At 43.1% G+C, this 18,291-nt stretch overlaps 2 protein-coding genes and 1 non-coding gene across 4 annotated transcripts; 1 reads left to right on the top strand and 2 right to left on the bottom strand.

The window, feature by feature from the left end:
- Positions 1-1,997: 1,997 nt before the first annotated feature.
- trnae-uuc (transfer RNA glutamic acid (anticodon UUC)) lies at positions 1,998-2,069 on the bottom strand. The gene has a single exon. It is a non-coding gene; the product is annotated as a tRNA-Glu (tRNA).
- A 77-nt stretch (positions 2,070-2,146) lies between these two features.
- alox5ap (arachidonate 5-lipoxygenase-activating protein) lies at positions 2,147-10,005 on the top strand. 2 transcript variants are annotated; one of them, XM_071364864.1, is made up of 6 exons: positions 2,274-2,462; positions 3,136-3,214; positions 9,157-9,227; positions 9,316-9,397; positions 9,589-9,758; positions 9,806-10,005. In XM_071364864.1, exons 1-5 carry the CDS (start codon positions 2,393-2,395, stop codon positions 9,749-9,751), a joined length of 465 nt encoding a protein of 154 aa, XP_071220965.1. In that variant the 5' UTR covers positions 2,274-2,392; the 3' UTR covers positions 9,752-9,758; positions 9,806-10,005. The 2 variants fall into 2 exon arrangements, with proteins under 2 accessions (XP_071220964.1, XP_071220965.1); XM_071364863.1 differs by having other exon boundaries at positions 2,147-2,462; positions 9,589-10,005.
- Positions 10,006-11,823: 1,818 nt separating this feature from the next.
- On the bottom strand, positions 11,824-15,356 carry LOC139552812 (mesenteric estrogen-dependent adipogenesis protein). Its single transcript, XM_071364861.1, has 5 exons — positions 15,055-15,356; positions 14,787-14,923; positions 14,108-14,223; positions 13,752-13,922; positions 11,824-12,696 (listed from the first exon to the last, which is right to left on the bottom strand). Exons 1-5 carry the CDS (start codon positions 15,249-15,251, stop codon positions 12,676-12,678), a joined length of 642 nt encoding a protein of 213 aa, XP_071220962.1. The 5' UTR covers positions 15,252-15,356; the 3' UTR covers positions 11,824-12,675.
- Positions 15,357-18,291: the final 2,935 nt, after the last annotated feature.

The following is an 18,291-nucleotide window of genomic DNA, read 5'->3' as shown; positions in this document are numbered from 1 at the left end:
TACTAGAATAGTCTACAGCACCCGGCCTCACCCTACTAGAATAGTCTGCAGCACCCGGCCTCACCCTACTAGAATAGTCTGCAGCATCCGGCCTCACCCTACTAGAATAGTCTGCAGCACCCGGCCTCACCCTACTAGAATAGTCTGCAGCACCCAGCCTCACCCTACTAGAATAGTCTGCAGCACCCAGCCTCACCCTACTAGAATAGTCTGCAGCACCCGGCCTCACCCTACTAGAATAGTCTGCAGCACCCGGCCTCACCCTACTAGAATCTGAAGTCAAATGTCTACTGTTTGCTGATGATCTGGTGCTTCTGTCACCAACCAAGGAGGGCCTACAGCAGCACATAGATCTTCTGGGCCCTGACAGTAAATCTCAGTAAGACAAAAATAATGGTGTTCCAAAAAATGTCCAGTCACCAGGACCACAAATACGAATTCCATCTAGACACCGTTGCCCTAGAGCACACAAAAAACTATACATACCAACCAAGAATTCACAAAATGGGATAAACACCAAATTGAGACTGCATGCAGAATTCTGCAAAAATATCCTCAGTGTACAACGTAAAACACCAAAAAATGCATGCAGAGCAAAATTAGGCCGATACCCGCTAATGATCAAAATCCAGAAAAGAGACGTTAAATTCTACAACCACCTAAATGGAAGTGATTCCCAAACCTTCCATATCAAAGCCATCTCCTACATAGAGATGAACCTGGAGAAGAGTCCCCTAAGCAAGCTGGTCCTGAGGCTCTGAAAACAAACACAAACAGACCCCACAGAGCCCCAGGACAGCAACACAATTAGACCCAACCAAATCATGACAAAACATAAAGATAATTACTTGACACATTGAAAAGAATTTACAAAAAAACAGCAAACTAGAATGCTATTTTGCCCTAAACAGAGAGTACACAGTGGCAGAATACCTGACCACTGTGACTGACCCAATATTAAGGAAAGCTTTGACTATGTACAGACTCAGTGAGCATAGCCTTGCTATTGACAAAGGCTGCCATAGGCAGACATGGCTCTCAAGAGAAGACAGGCTATATGCACACTGCCCACAAAATGAGGTGGAAACTGAGCTGCACTTCCTAACCTGCCAAATGTATGACCATATTAGAGACATATTTCCTTCAGATTACACAGATCCACAAAGAATTAAAAAATAAACCCCATTTTTTATAAACTCCCATATCTACTGGTTGAAATACCACAGTGTGCCATCACAGCAGCAAGATTGGTGACTTGTAGCCACAAGAAAAGAGCAACCAGTGAAGACCAAACACCATTGTAAATACAACCCATATTTATGTTTATATTTTTTTCCCCTTTTGTACTTTACCTATTTGCACATCGTTACAACACTGTAAATAGACATAATATGACATTTGAAATGTCTTTATTCTTTTGGAGCTTCTGTGGGTGTAATGTTTACTGTAAATTTGTATTGTTTATTTCACTTTTGTTTATTATCTACTTCACTTGCTTTGGCAATGTTAATGTATGTTTCCCATACCAATAAAGCCCTTAAATTGAATTGATAGCTGGTTCTGGTCTACTTATTGTCCCCTCCCGCTCGCCCCATCCGCCCCGAACATAACAAATGATCCAGTCACATACCTGCTCCGCGGCGAGGGAAATAAGTAGACCAGAAAGAATTGCGGAGTGTAGTGTCTCGCGTTCTCTACCATCTCTGGTTCCATCTAGCTACAGTATGTAAATTATTATCAAATAAGGTATTTTATCAGTTGGAGGAATCAATGTTTTGTTTAATTTATTAACATAAATTATGCATGTGTAACAGTCAGTACTAGCTAGGCTGATGTATTGGATGTTCTCTTGACTATCTTATGGTTACTAACGAAGAATACTCCTCGCCAATTGGAACGTCGTGCATGCATAAAATCATAATTGTAAATATATCTAAGTAAATTGAATCGCCTATAAAATGATGTATTGGTGAGAAGACTAGTAAGAAAAATATTCGTTCCCATACCGGGAGTCGAACCCGGGCCGCCTGGGTGAAAACCAGGAATCCTAACCGCTAGACCATATGGGACTGTGAATTTGTTTGTCATCAATGGGGTTTTGAATGTACTACGCAATGACAACAACAATGACGTAACCACGACGGAAGGGTGAGGGAGCTCCGTTGCCAATACGCACATCAGTAAGGAAATGTCTGAGAAATAGTTTGCATAAAACAAACGGAGGAAAAAAACTGACAGTCTAACAGGAAGTACAAGAGAGAGAGAGAGAATGTGTGCGTGTGTGAGAGAGACAGACACAGAGAGAGTTATAACTGTTGTCCCTCTTCTATCCTTATATTCAAAAAGCCTGTCCCCCCTCTGTTCTCCATCTATCCCTCCGTTCTGAGTAGTCATGTTGTCCATAGTGGTGGAACACATCTTTCTCTTGGTCATCGTCACTCTCATTAGCGTCCTGCAGAATGGTAAGATAATTAATACACTTTATATAAATTATTTTGGTTATTATTATAATTTAAAAAATTACGTTTGACTACATTTATTATTTTATTTCAACTAGGATGTCCCATTCACATGAATAATATATGTATAGAAAGGAGGCCTGGGCAAAAAAACAACTGTGGTGAAGTTACTTGCATTGTCATTGTCAGCGAGAGAATAATTTAACTTTATGGGTCTTTTTGCCCAGACACACATTAAACCTAATCCTGATATAAAAATCACTTTCAATGGCGATTTTTTAGTCCAGGACTAGGCTTAATCTGTGTTTGGGAAACCGGCCCTATCTCAGGTAAGAGACTATAAACTTAATATATTTTTTATTTGAACCAGGAAGTCCCATTGAGATAAATAATATCTTTATAAATGGAGACCTGTGGAGGATTTACTCACATTGTAAAGTAGCTTACTATGTGATTTATTACAGACATTAGTAGTGGTGTAGTGTTCTTTGTTTTTCATACTGTAAAATGTTTTTTATCATTTAACCTTTCGGTCGATGCTTTGATTTGAATACTATGCTTTACTTTTAAATGACTGTATATCACTTGATAATCACGTCTTTTTCTTCACTTCTCTGATCGACGATGAAATACATTTCTGAAAGGTTGGTGTTTTATCTGTCGTGTTTATTTCCAGCTTTCTTTGCAACAAAGGTAGAGAGGGAGGGTAAAGAGCACAACAACAAAACTGCTTTTGAGAGAGTGTCCTGCGCCAAGTAAGTAACTTTCACAAACACACACACACACACACACATATCATTTTTCCCAGACACACATTAAACCTAGTCCTGGAATAAAAATACTGCTTTTAAATGCTAGTAAAACTAAGTGCATGCTCTTCAACCGATTGCTGCCCGCACCCTCTCATCCGACTAGCATCACTACTCTGGACGGTTCTGACTTAGAATATGTGGAGACCTACAAATACCTAGGTGTCTGGTTAGACTGTAAACTCTCCTTCCAGACTCACATTAAGCATCTCCAATCCAAAATTAAATCTAGAATCGGCTTCCTATTTCACAACAAAGCATCCTTCACTCATGCTGCCAAACATACCCTCGTAAAACTGACTATCCTACCGATCCTTGACTTCGGCGATGTCATTTACAAAATAGCCCCCAACACTCTACTCAGCAAACTGGATGTAGTCTATCACAGTGCCATCCGTTTTATCACCAAAGCCCCATATACTACCCACCACTGCGACCTGTATGGTCTCGTTGGCTGGCCCTCACTACATATCCGTCGCCAAACCCACTGGCTCCAGGTCATCTACAGTGGGGCAAAAAAGTATTTAGTCAGCCACCAATTGTGCAAGTTCTCCCACTTAAAAAGATGAGAGAGGCTTGTAATTTTCATCATAGGTACACTTCAACTATGACAGACAAAATGAGAAAAAAAAATCCAGAAAATCACATTGTAGGATTTTTTATTTATTTATTTGCAAATTATGGTGGAAAATAAGTATTTGGTCAATAACAAAAGTTTATCTCAATACTTTGTTATATACCCTTTTTTGGCAATGACAGAGGTCAAACGTTTTCTGTAAGTCTTCACAAGGTTTTCACACACTGTTGCTGGTATTTTGGCCCATTCCTCCATGCAGATCTCCTCTAGAGCAGTGATGTTTTGGGGCTGTTGCTGGGCAACACAGACTTTCAACTCCCTCCAAAGATTTTCTATGGGGTTGAGATCTGGAGACTGGCTAGGCCACTCCAGGACCTTGAAATGCTTCTTACGAAGCCACTCCTTCGTTGCCCGGGCGGTGTGTTTGGGATCATTGTCATGCTGAAAGACCCAGCCACGTTTCATCTTCAATGCCCTTGCTGATGGAAGGAGGTTTTCACTCAAATCTCACGATACATGGCCCCATTCATTCTTTCCTTTACACGGATCAGTTGTCCTGGTCCCTTTACAGAAAAACAGCCCCAAAGCATGATGTTTCCACCCCCATGCTTCACAGTAGGTATGGTGTTCTTTGGATGCAACTCAGCATTCTTTGTCCTCCAAACACGACGAGTTGAGTTTTTACCAAAAAGTTATATTTTGGTTTCATCTGACCATATGACATTCTCCCAATCTTCTTCTGGATCATCCAAATGCTCTCTAGCAAACTTCAGACGGGCCTGGACATGTACTGGCTTAAGCAGGGGGACACGTCTGGCACTGCAGGATTTGAGTCCCTGGCGGCGTAGTGTGTTACTGATGGTAGGCTTTGTTACTTTGGTCCCAGCTCTCTGCAGGTCATTCACTAGGTCCCCCCGTGTGGTTCTGGGATTTTTGCTCACCGTTCTTGTGATCATTTTGACCCCACGTGTTGAGATCTTGCGTGGAGCCCCAGATCGAGGGTAATTATCAGTGGTCTTGCATGTCTTCCATTTCCTAATAATTGCTCTCACAGTTGATTTCTTCAAACCAAGCTGCTTACCTATTGCAGATTCAGTCTTCCCAGCCTGGTGCAGGTCTACAATTTTGTTTCTGGTGTCCTTTGACAGCTCTTTGGTCTTGGCCATAGTGGAGTTTGGAGTGTGACTGTTTGAGGTTGTGGACAGGTGTCTTTTATACTGATAACAAGTTCAAACAGGTGCCATTAATACAGGTAACGAGTGGAGGACAGAGGAGCCTCTTAAAGAAGAAGTTACAGGTCTGTGAGAGCCAGAAATCTTGCTTGTTTGTAGGTGACCAAATACTTATTTTCCACCATAATTTGCAAATAAATTCATAAAAAATCCTACAATGTGGTTTTCTGGATTTTTTTTTCTCATTTTGTCTGTCATAGTTGAAGTGTACCTATGATGAAAATTACAGGCCTCTCTCATCTTTTTAAGTGGGAGAACTTGCACAATTGGTGGCTGACTAAATACTTTTTTGCCCCACTGTATAAGTCTTTGCTAGGTAAAGCCCCGCCTTATCTCAGCTCACTGGTCACCATAGCAGCACCCACCCGTAGCATGCGCTCCAGCAGGTATATTTCACTGGTCATCCCCAAAGCCAACACTTCCTTTGGCCGCCTTTCCTTACAGTTCTCTGCTGCCAATGACTGGAACGAATTGCAAAAATCTCTGAAGCTGGAGTCTTATATCTCCCTCTCTAACTTTAAGCATCAGCTGTCTGAGCAGTTTACCGATCACTGTACCTGCACACAGCCAATCTGTAAATAGCCCACCCAACTACCTCATCCCCATATTATTACTTACCCTCTTGCTCTTTTGCACCCCAGTATCTCTACTTGCACATCATCATCTGCACATCTATCACTTCTGTATTAATTCTAAATTGTAATTATTTTCACCTCTATGGCCTATTTATTGCTACTCTTCTACATTTGCACACACACTGTACATAGATTTTTATATTGTGTTATTGATTGAACGTTTGTTTATGTGTAACTCTGTGTTGTTGTTTTTGTCGCACTGCTTTGCTTTATCTTGGCCAGGTCGCAGTTGTAAATGAGAACTTGTTCTCAACTGGCCTACCTGGTTAAATAAAGGTGAAATAAAAATTAAAATAAAAAAACCCACACACAATGTACAATTATATTCTTTCCCTGTGTATTCAGAATATGAACTAAGCCCATAACCCAAACAAGGAAGCACCATTTTAACTGTTGATCCAGCTGGTTATCATTTCCCCTGTTCTTTAATGCTTATTTCATTCCCATACATGCTACTATCCCCGTGTATCAAGCTATAACCTAATAATAGCCATGCCGTAACCCACACAAGACTGTGTGTGTTTCTTTACACAATGGTAGTGTTGCCTGTGGGAGAAGGGTTTTGCATATCCCACGTCTCCTCTCTCTCTTTCATCTGGTCACCTTTTGCATGTGATTTCCATCTCTCCTCACATTACTAACCATCACATGGAGTTTCCTCAAACTAGACTCTGCTTACTGTGTGGATCTGCCCTGGGGCTGTAGGGGAGGTTAGACTCTGCTTACTGTGTGGATCTGCCCTGGGGCTGTAGGGGAGGTTAGACTCTGCTTACTGTGTGGATCTGCCCTGGGGTCTTTAGGGGAGGTTAGACTCTGCTTACTGTGTGGATCTGCCCTGGGGTCTTTAGGGGAGGTTAGACTCTGCTTACTGTGTGGATCTGCCCTGGGGTCTTTAGGGGAGGTTAGACTCTGCTTACTGTGTGGATCTGCCCTGGGGTCTTTAGGGGAGGTTAGACTCTGCTTACTGTGTGGATCTGCCCTGGGGTCTTTAGGGGAGGTTAGACTCTGCTTACTGTGTGGATCTGCCCTGGGGCTGTAGGGGAGGTTAGACTCTGCTTACTGTGTGGATCTGCCCTGGTGGCTGTAGGGGAGGTTAGACTCTGCTTACTGTGTGGATCTGCCCTGGGGGCTGTAGGGGAGGTTGGACTAACGGTTTCCTGTACAGATGTTAAACATAGTCCTGGACTAAAAAGCATACTCAATGGAAACAGCCCCATTGTAAGTGTTTTGTATTCCAGGACTTGGCTTAATCTCAGACCAGGAAATCATCCCACAGGGTGCATCTCCATAGTATGAAGTGGCTTCCTCTCCTTGTCTCCTTTCCTTCAAATATTCTGGTCAAGAAAAGGAATAACGTAGATAAAGACACATGAAGGAACAGAGGATCAGGACTGTTTCATTGGAGGCGATCGTTGTTGCGCTGATGTACTTCCTGTATTAAAAAAAGGAAGCAGTGGACCCACATCCTTTCTCTGCTCCTCACCTTGTTGCATTGTCCAGAAATAACCTGCCTGTAAGCATTTCATTGGACGATGTCTATCATGCACATATGACTAATACAACTTCTCTGTAGAGAGGACTAAGTTAAGGTGGTTAGGTTGACATCACGTGTGAAGAAACACACACACACGCACACGCACACGCACACACACACACACACACACACACACACACACACACACACACACACACACACACACACACACACACACACACACACACAAAGTAAAACATTTTGCAATAAAAACCAAAGTTCAGGAAGTTGCTGTGTGGCTGCGCTGTCACACAGGAACTATATGTTTGTATTTCAGGAAGAGGCAGTGTTTTTATTGCAACACCCCTCCCTCCACCCCTCCCTCCCTCCAACCCTCCCCCCTCCCTCCACCCCTCCCTCCCTCCCTCCAACCCTCCCCCCTCCCTCCCTCCCTCCACCCCTCCCTCCCTCCAACCCTCCCCCCTCCCTCCCTCCCTCCCCCCCTCCCTCCCTCCCTCCACCCCTACCTCCCTCCAACCCTCCCTCCCTCCACCCCTCCCTCCCTCTAACCCTCCCTCCCTCCACCCCTCCCTCCCTCCAACCCTCCCTCCACCCTCCCTCCCTCCCACCCTCCCTCCCTCCACCCCTCCCTCCCTCCACCCCTCCCTCCCTCCCTCCCTCCAACCACTCCTCCTTCCTATTGAGAGAGCAAGGCTGAGGATGTTGTCAACCCATTTCATCATTGTTACTTTACTGACTGCAAACTACAGAGTCTTTTACTGACCACAGAATATTTGCAATAGCTCTCGTGACTCAGGGCTCTATTCATTCTGAATCGTTACAGATTCCGCTATAGAACTTCAATAGCCATTTCCGATTGAGCCGACATACGCAGCTGTTACCGTGAACGCAGTCTCCGCTAAAGCGAGAACATTGCCTTTACGTGTCAATCACGCTGTAATGCTGAGTTTCCACGGTATGGATCAGAACCTTAACACTTCATACGAGTCTCAGTGTGTGTTAGTATTCACTGTAATATCAGCATCAAACTGTCTAAGCCTAAAGGCTCCATTTCAATCAGATCTGCATTAGCCAACATCCACATAGCGGTGGAACCCGTGTGTGACTCAGTTGGGTAGATTGTGGTATATGCAACGCCGGGGATGTGGGTTTGATTCCCACAGGGGACCAGTAAGAAAATGTATGCACTCACTACTGTAAGTTGCTCTGGATAAGAGCCTCTGCTAAAGGACTAAAATGTAAATTATACCTAAAGCGGCATTGGCTATGCTGAGTCACATTAATAGAAATCCCATGCAGCCTCGTAAACTGTAATCTACACCTCCATTAAGATGCTAGGAATCATTATTTAATTGAATGATTTTTCAGTTGGAGCGTAATTGTTTCTGTATAGCCTACACTTTCTCGCTCTGAACTTCTAACACGAGTGGGGCAGGTGTGGATTATTTTTTATTTAACCTTTATTTAACTAGGCAACTCAGTTTACATTTACATTTACATTTAAGTCATTTAGCAGACGCTCTTATCCAGAGCGACTTACAAATTGGTGCATTCACCTTATGACATCCAGTGGAACAGCCACTTTACAATAGTGCATCTAAATCTTTTAAGGGGGGGGGGGGGGGGGGTGAGAAGGATTACTTTATCCTATCCTAGGTATTCCTTAAAGAGGTGGGGTTTCAGGTTAAGAACAAATTCTTATTTACAATGACGGCCTACCCCGGCCAAACCCAGTCAACGCTCGGCCAATTGTGCGCCGCCCTATGGTACTCCCAATCATGGCCGGATGTGATACAGCCTGGATTTGAACCTGGGACTGTAGTGACACCTCCGACATCGCCAAAACATCTGTTATGCATGTGTTTTCTAGCGGCGGTTAACCCTTGATCTGATGGAATCTAGGCCTAACTGGGGTTTTCATCACGTGTTTCTCTTGTCTGTCCCCACAGTCGTAACTGTATGGATTCATACCCTACCTTCCTAGCAGTGATGTGGTGTGCTGGGCTGTGCCTTAACCAAGGTAAATCATCACAGATACTGTACGTTACGTAACGTTCCCCAGTCTCTCTTTTCATCTAGCTAACACTGTCTGTGATCTTGGTGTTCAGCTCCTGCTGCCTTCGCAGGGATCATCTACCTGGTGGCCAGGCAGAAGTACTTTGTCGGGTACATGGGTCAGACATCTCAAAGGTGAGAGTGTGTGTACCTGTGTGTGTAATGTATGTATTTGTAACTGATTGACTGCTGTTTTGTATGTGTGTGTGTGTGTATATGTGTGTGTGTGTATGTGTGTGTGTGTAATGTATGTATTTGTAACTGATTGACTGCTTTTTTGTATGTGTGTGTGTGTGTGACTAATCAACTGTGTTTCTGTCTGACAGCACTCCAGGGTACCTGTTTGGGAAACGCGTCCTGGCCTTCCTCATCATGATGTGCATTGTGGGTATCTTCAACTTCCTGCTGTTGCGTTACTTCGGCAGCGACTATAAAGACACCTTGGAAATGATCACCAACGCAGCCTCCGCTCTACTCCTCATTCCCTGAACTACGGCAGTGACTATAAAGTCTATGTTTTGTGTCTGTGTTAAGCTACTACGGAAAGTGACCATAAAGTCTATGTTTTGTGTCTGTGTGTGCATGTGTGTATTTGCACAGTGCAAGGGTAGCAAGTGTGGTGATGTGATGGGTGATTCAATGCTGTGCAATTATCCGCTTCTGTGCTCAATCATTTCATGTTTTATTTTCTGTTAAAAAAAAGATTTTTTATTTAAGTATGGGAAATAAAAACACAAAAGCTACATAGTATTGAATTCCATTGAAAATGTATAAAATATGTTGATATGCCACAGCAGCCACAGCTGTCCCTCTAAATTACATTTGAACAGTTTCTAAAGTCAGTTCTAGTAATCATGTCTCCATGTTCTAGAAATCATGTCTCCATGTTCTAGAAATCATGTCTCCATGTTCTAGAAATCATGTCTCCATGTTCTAGAAATCATGTCTCCATGTTCTAGAAATCATGTCTCCATGTTCTACAAATCATGTCTCCATGTTCTACAAATCATGTTGCCATACACAATACACACTTTAACATTTTTTTTCTAACAACGTACATAGCCTTCAGAAAGTATTCATACCTCTCAACTTGTTCCACATGTGTTACAGCCTAAATTCAAAACGGATTAATTCGATTTTTTTCTCTCTCACCCAGCTACACACAATACCTCATAATGATGAAGTGAAAACCTGTTTTTACAAATGTTTGCAAATTTATTGAAAATTAAATACAGAAATACTCCTGAGTCAATACTTTGTAGAAACACCTTTGGCAGCGATTAAAGCTGTGAGTCTTTCTGGGTAAATCTCTAAGAGCTTTCCACACCTGGATTGTGCAACATTTGCCCATTATTCTTTTTAAAATTCTACAAGCTTGGACAAAAAAATGGTTGTTTGTCATTGCTAGGCAGACATTTTCAGGTCTTGCCCTAGATTTTCCAGCAGATCTAAGTCAAAACTGTAACTCGGCCACCCAGGAACATTCACCGTCTTCTTGGTAAGCAACTCCAGTGTAGATTTGACCTTGTGTTTTAGGTTGTCCTGCTGAAAGGTGAATTCATCCGTCTTGTGGAAAGCAGACTGAACCAGGTTTTCCTCTAGGATTTTGCCTGTGCTTAGCTCCATGCCATTTATTTTTTATCCTGAAAAACTCCCTAGTCCATAACGATTACAAGCATACCCATAACATGATGCAGCCACCACTATGCTTGAAAATATGGAGTGGTACTCAGTACTATGTTACATTGAATTTGCCCCAAACATAACACTTTGTATTCAGGACAAAAAGTGAATTGCTTTGCCACATTTTTTGCAGTATTACTATTAGTGCCTTTTTGCAAACAGGATGCATGTTTTGGAATATTTCTATTCTGTACAGGCTTCCTTGTTTTCACTCGGTCAATTAGGTTAGTGTTGTAGAGTAACTACAACATTGTTGATCCATCCTCAGTTTTATTCTGTCACAACCATTCATCTCTAACTAATTTAAAGTCACCATTCCTGAGCGGTTTCCTTCCTCTCGGGCAACTGAGTTAGGAAGGAAGCCTGTATCTTTGTGGTGACTAGGTGTATTGACACACCATCCAAAGTGTAATTAATAACATCACCATGCTCAAAGGGAATATTCAGGGTCTGCTTTTTTTATTTGTACGCATCTACCACAGGAGGCTGCTGAGAGGAGGACGGCTCATAATAATGGTTGGAATGGAGTAAATGTAATGGAAACCATGTGTTTGATGTGTTCAATACCCTTCCAGCCATCACCAAGAGTCCGTCCTCCCCTTTAAGGTACCACCAGCCGCCAATCGGTGCCCTTCTTTGCGAGGCATTGGAAAACCTCCCTGGTCTTTGTGGTTGAATCTATGTTTGAAATTCACTGCTCGACTTGAGGGACCTTACAGATAATTGTATGTGTTGGGTACAGAGATGAGCTAGTCATTCAAAAAATCATGATAAACACTATTATTGCTCACAGAGTGAGTCCATGTAAACTTATTATGTGAATTGTTTACTTCTCAACTTATTTAGGCTTGCCATAAGAGGTTGAATAGTTAAGACAATTTTTTTTTTAATTAATTGGATTTTTTTTATTATCTAAAAACATCCTTCCACTTTGTCATTATGGGGTATTGTGTGTTGGTCAGTAACAAAAACAAAAACTCAATTTAATCCATTTTAAATACAGGCTGTAACACAACAAAATGTGGAAAAAGTCAAGGGGAGTGACTTTCTGAAGGCATTGTATATATGAACTTCTTTTGCGCTATTCTTTCAATAGTTTCATGCCGACTGGCTTACTCCATCTTTCCATTAACATAACAGTGCAGCAGAGGGTTAAATTCTCAAACCAAAGCAGCAACATTGAACTGACCATCCATGTCTTACACTAAACGAGATGATCCAGTCTACTGATAAACAGCTCCCCCCAGTGGTGGAATCCTGCATAGCAGGTATCCCAGCTTCTCACTTCAACTGACAGGTGTCGTTGTCCACTGAAACATGGGCCTCGGGCAGGGGCGAAGAGAGAGGATTTACTCCGCCCTAAATATGTCCGTGTGAGATAAGACCTTTTTTCTGTATGGAGGTCTATGAGAGAGTGTCGAATTACATGGGGCTAATTTGATTTGAATAGAAGTTTTGTAATTTTAAGACTGTTTCAAATGTACTGATATAAGTGGATGCAGGTGGCATTCCGGCAGCTTTGTGAAAAATGACTTGGTTGTTCACACGCATATCTGCCCTCTCATTGGCTAGTATCGTCCCACCTGACCTCAATTGCCTTAAAGCATTTAGGACATGCATTTCCATTGTTAGAGCGGTCACTCGACTACCTTGTCAATATAATAGATAATCTTTGGCCTATGTCCAGTCTTCTTGCCCATCAAATAGTTATTATTGATTCTTGCTTCTTCTCATCTTCCATGGTAGGAGATCTACAGGGAAGAAATCACAAAGTAAATAAACATGTGCTTGTTTACTTCCTCCCAGAGTGGACACCCTACCTATGGCCCAATCATCTCCTTTCTCCCAGAGTGGACACCCTACCTATGGCCCAATCATCTCCTTTCTCCCAGAGTGGACACCCTATCTATGGCCCAATCATCTCCTTCCTCCCAGAGTGGACACCCTAGCTATGGCCCAATCATCTCCTTTCTCCCAGAGTGGGCACCCTACCTATGGCCCAATCATCTCCTTTCTCCCAGAGTGGACACCCCAGCTATGGCCCAATCATCTCCTTTCTCCCAGAGTGGACACCCTACCTATGGCCCAATCATCTCCTTTCTCCCAGAGTGGACACCCTACCTATGGCCCAATCATCTCCTTTCTCCCAGAGTGGACACCCTATCTATGGCCCAATCATCTCCTTTCTCCCAGAGTGGACACCCTACCTATGGCCCAATCATCTCCTTTCTTCCAGAGTGGACACCCTACCTATGGCCCAATCATCTCCTTTCTCCCAGAGTGGACACCCTACCTATGGTCCAATCATCTCCTTTCTCCCAGAGTGGACACCCTACCTATGGCCCAATCATCTCCTTTCTCCCAGAGTGGACACCCTACCTATGGCCCAATCATCTCCTTTCTCCCAGAGTGGACACCCTACCTATGGTCCAATCATCTCCTTTCTCCCAGAGTGGACACCCTACCTATGGCCCAATCATCTCCTTTCTCCCAGAGTGGATCTATTCCCTTCACTGATTTGAAAGAAAATTACAGGTATAAGAAATATCGCGGAGCAATGGGCTGGTGGGAGTCTCCACCATATTTCAATGCTTTTAGATTTGTGGGAAGTTGTGAACGAGTGCACACTTCAGGAGGACAGAGATATTATTGTGACGCACCCTTTGATGGCCACAAGTAAGATTCAGAGAAACACAGATTATTCAGCAGTAAACTGTCCGTAAGTAGAGTATACATCAATAAGCTAAGAGGAAAGTTCCAGATACATTAATAAATAACTAGGCCTTATTCATTCATTGCATTTGACCTTGAAATGGCGTTTGCTGAAGCCGAGCCAGTGTGGGAAGTCGAAGAGGGCATCAGAGTAATATTTCAGGGTGAAGCAGGTATCCTTCCACACAGGGGTGACCTTCTCTCTGTTGCCTAGGAGACAGAAACTCTCCCCTGCCCAGCCACGCAACGCATCACACAGGTCAATCTGAAAACAAAAAAAGCAGAGGGAAAAATGTATTTCAACTTTACATAAAGAATAAATAAAAATATGAATATGCTATTTTCAATGACAACATCTTGAGAGGTGGCTGCGTAAAGAAAATAAGCTTGTTATCTAAGAATCACTCTTATTAAATGTTATTTTTAATAACAGCAAAATGACAAACTCACGTCGACCCTGTAGCTCTCCCCAGCCACAGAGGAGATAGTCTTGTCCAGGCCTCTCTCAATGTCCCACTTGATCAGAGGGTTACGGCCATCAATGGACACCACATACTGCTGGAGCACTGAGGAGGGAGAAAAGGAGAGAGAGAGAGTCAGAAAGAGTCAGTCAGTCCTGTGAAGGCCACTGTGTTAGTTAGTAATATGCCATGAGTCTCTGTAGTTAGGCTGTGAGTCATACTTAAAAAGGTCACACTGCACCGCCTGCAAACGGTCAAAAACCACAGTTACGTTCCAAATAGCACCATATTCCCTATATAGTACAATCTATTGACCAGAGCCCTGGCCAACAGTAGTGTACTATATAGGGAATAAGGTACAATTTGGGAAGCAGGGAGTGATTCATTATAACCTCCATATGGAAGGGCCAGCCCAGGTTAAAAATACATAAATAACATGTTGTTTCACTGCATGGTTAAGAACTATGTGCTGCTGATATCCACCAAAACAGACATACCGTATCAGGCTAACATTTACTCCTGTACATATGCAATCTGTTATTTGATGCAGTAAGTAAAGAGTAACGTTATGAAAAGTCATTTATGAAAACCATGGACTACAGCGCAGAGCGCGCCTTGTCTGCTGCAGCCTACGGGTCCATTACAGATAGAACAGTGAAAAGTTTTACCTTTTATGTTTTTGGGAGTTTTCCTATCTGTCGATGAAGGTTTACTTTCACATGCAGACACCAGTATATATATCTTTTTTGAGGTTAGGCTCTTCCTGAAGCGAGTGTAATCTCCCAAATTGCGCACTGTGATTTTCCTGAAAGAAAATAAATTGTTGGATACATTTTCGAATGGTAAGTTAGTTAAGAAGTTGATGCTCAGCTGAATTAATTATATTTTCAAGGCTGACTAATGTATCAAACTTTTTTAAATTAACATATTCCTTACTTTCCCTGCGAGTGCTGGAAGACGACTTTCCCTCCTCTGGATAACTCGAAGTCATCGATGAACACGCAGCAGTTTTCAGGATCGCTTTTCACGAATCGGTAGCCAGCTTCTACCGTGAAACCGGGCGGAGGGTTCCGCAAGAATTCCTCAACTTCTATAACTTCCATCGTACAGCGGGAGACGTCTGTGATCGTCATGTCTTTGGAGATATGTGGAGTTTTCTGTCTCGAGCAATGTCTGTTTTTCTGCTTGCGATTCCAGATCACGTGATGAGGAAATGAAGGTCTTGTCACCCCAGATGAACCAGTGATGGGCATTCCGGATCTTTTCAGTGGACCGGCTCGTTCGGCTCAGCTCACCAATCAGCTCACCTTTGGCTCCCAAACAGCTCTTTAAAAAAAATATATGTTTTGTATGTTTTCAAGTCAAACAGTTTGCGAAAGTTTTGACTATGATTGATGTTAAAATAATTCAAATTAAATGATTAAATGAAATCATACTCTACCTTATTAACCACAATGTATTTTAAAATGCATTGGTTTGTTATGAAAAATAATGCTATTAAACATTTGTATTTAAAGTATAACTTTTTAATGTATATAAACAAAGTGCATATAAATGTAACAATTCAAAACGAATACAATCTGGACAGCATAATAATAGAATATTGCACCATATCACAGAAAAATAAATAACAATGTGCAAAACTGCAGCATCCCACTTAAAACATTAAACTGGTCCCTCTTTTCGCTCCCTTATTTATTGCCATGTTATAACCAGCAGCACACAGCAATGCTGCCCATATTTTGCTTTTATGAGAGATTTGCATTCAGAAATGCAAGCTGCCTCACTTTCGAGGGGTTTCTTCTCTCAGTAATTATTTGTCCCGTTTTCAAGAAGACTCTCTCAGAGGGAACGGATGTGGCAACTATGCACAGTTTCCCTGTCATGACTTTAGTAAGCTGTGGGTAGACAGAGGCCTTGTTCTTCCACCAGCTCAGAGGATCTGCAGATCTTGGAGGGGCTCCTCCATATAGGATCGGACCTCCATTATGACATCTGCTGAGGGATTCCTTCACGCTGCATCCCCAGTTGCTCTCTCGTCAAACAGCAACCAAACAGCAGACATTTGTGGCACTACTGCTGGTGCTTCTGCTCCATCTGATCCCTCTTCTTCCTGTTGCCCTGGAGCCTGAGCCAGCTGACTGCTGGGGCTGTCCCTCCCTGCTGTTGAGGTTATTCTTTGAAGAGCCTCATCAATCGCTCTGGCATCACTGAAGGCTAACTTCTTAAACCTGGGGTCAAGTGCAGCGGTTTCTGATAGCACGTGATTATATTCCATTCTGTAGAACTTTCTGTCCATTGTTGAACATAGGGTGTCCATCAACTCTGTCACATGTCCTGTGGTTACATTTGCTTCTGTCTGGCGGCTGGCTGTGATTCGCTGCAGACCCTTACACATGAGTATCATTTTTGAGGCTGTCACATAGCTGAAAAGAGAGAACAGTAACTTATTAGTTCAGGTTCATGTTTTGTCTACTGATACTACATTCTCATCTACTGCTCATATACATATATAAAACTGGATTAAATAATGATGTAGTAATAACTGCTTACTGTACCTCTCTCCACTGATCTCCACAGTGACCTGCTCAAAGGGTTCCAGGACTCTGCACACCTCCTCCACCACCTCCCATTCCTCTTGGGTCAGAGCATCAACAGGTGCATTGACAATGGCCAGGGTAGAGATGATGGCATCCCCATCTAGTGTTGTGTAGACTTTAGTTTTTCAGCACCTACTGTGCTCCTGTGGAAGTATTTCACAGCTGCTTTCACTTTGTCCACAGTGGGCTTCAGAGCATCTCTTACAATCAGGTTGATTGTGTGGGCAAGACATGGATGATGGGTCCATTTTAACATGTTCATGGCTTTGGTTATGTTAGCTGTATTGTCGCTAACACAACAGACCACTTTTCCATCTACTTGCCATTCTCTGGCCACTCTCAACAGTTCCTCTGCCAAGTTCTCTGAGGTGTGTCTGACGCTGAACTCAAAGCAGTCCAGAAGACAGCTAGACATCGAAAAATCTTCAATGAAGTGACATGTAACCGACATGTAAGAAGTGGTTACCCTTCATATCCAGCAGTCAGTGGTAAGGCAAACTGCAGTAGCTTTTTGGACTTTTTCCCACACTGAAGCCTGTGTGCTCTCGTACAGTTGTGGAATAAGTGATTTTGAAAGGGTTTTCCTGCTTGGAATTGCGTACATTGGATTTAGACTATTGCTATAATTTCTAAAACCTCTGTCCTCCACGATCGAAAATGGCTGGAAATCGGTGGCCTTGTTTTGCCTCAGACATAGACTTTTGCATAAACTGGTCCATAGAGAACTGCATTGCTGTGTTTCGCAGAGTAGACCTACTTGACTGAGTGGATACATCTCCACGTGTGGAGGTATTGGCTCCACCACTATCACTAGTAGACCTACTTGACTGAGTGGATACATCTCCACGTGTGGAGGTATTGGCTCCACCACTATCACTAGTAGACCTACTTGACTGAGTGGATACATCTCCACGTGTGGAGGTATTGGCTCCACCACTATCACTAGTAGACCTACTTGACTGAGTGGATACATCTCCACGTGTGGAGGTGCTGGCTCCACCACTATCACTAGTAGACCTACTTGACTGAGTGGATACATCTCCACGTGTGGAGGTATTGGCTCCACCACTATCACTAGTAGACCTACTTGACTGAGTGGATACATCTCCACGTGTGGAGGTATTGGCTCCACCACTATCACTAGTAGACCTACTTGACTGAGTGGATACATCTCCACGTGTGGAGGTGCTGGCTCCACCACTATCACTAGTAGACCTACTTGACTGAGTGGATACATCTCCACGTGTGGAGGTGCTGGCTCCACCACTATCACTAGTAGACCTACTTGACTGAGTGGATACATCTCCACGTGTGGAGGTGCTGGCTCCACCACTATCACTAGTAGACCTACTTGACTGAGTGGATACATCTCCACGTGTGGAGGTGCTGGCTCCACCACTATCACTAGTAGACCTACTTGACTGAGTGGATACATCTCCACGTGTGGAGGTGCTGGCTCCACCACTATCACTAGTAGACCTACTTGACTGAGTGGATACATCTCCACGTGTGGAGGTGCTGGCTCCACCACTATCACTAGTAGACCTACTTGACTGAGTGGATACATCTCCAC

The sequence above is a fragment of the Salvelinus alpinus genome, chromosome 24 (genome assembly GCF_045679555.1).
Source record: "Salvelinus alpinus chromosome 24, SLU_Salpinus.1, whole genome shotgun sequence".
In the NCBI taxonomy this organism is placed as follows: domain Eukaryota; kingdom Metazoa; phylum Chordata; class Actinopteri; order Salmoniformes; family Salmonidae; genus Salvelinus; species Salvelinus alpinus.
The sequence above is the reverse complement of the archived record's forward strand: the minus strand, read 5'-3'. Positions and strand labels throughout refer to the sequence as shown.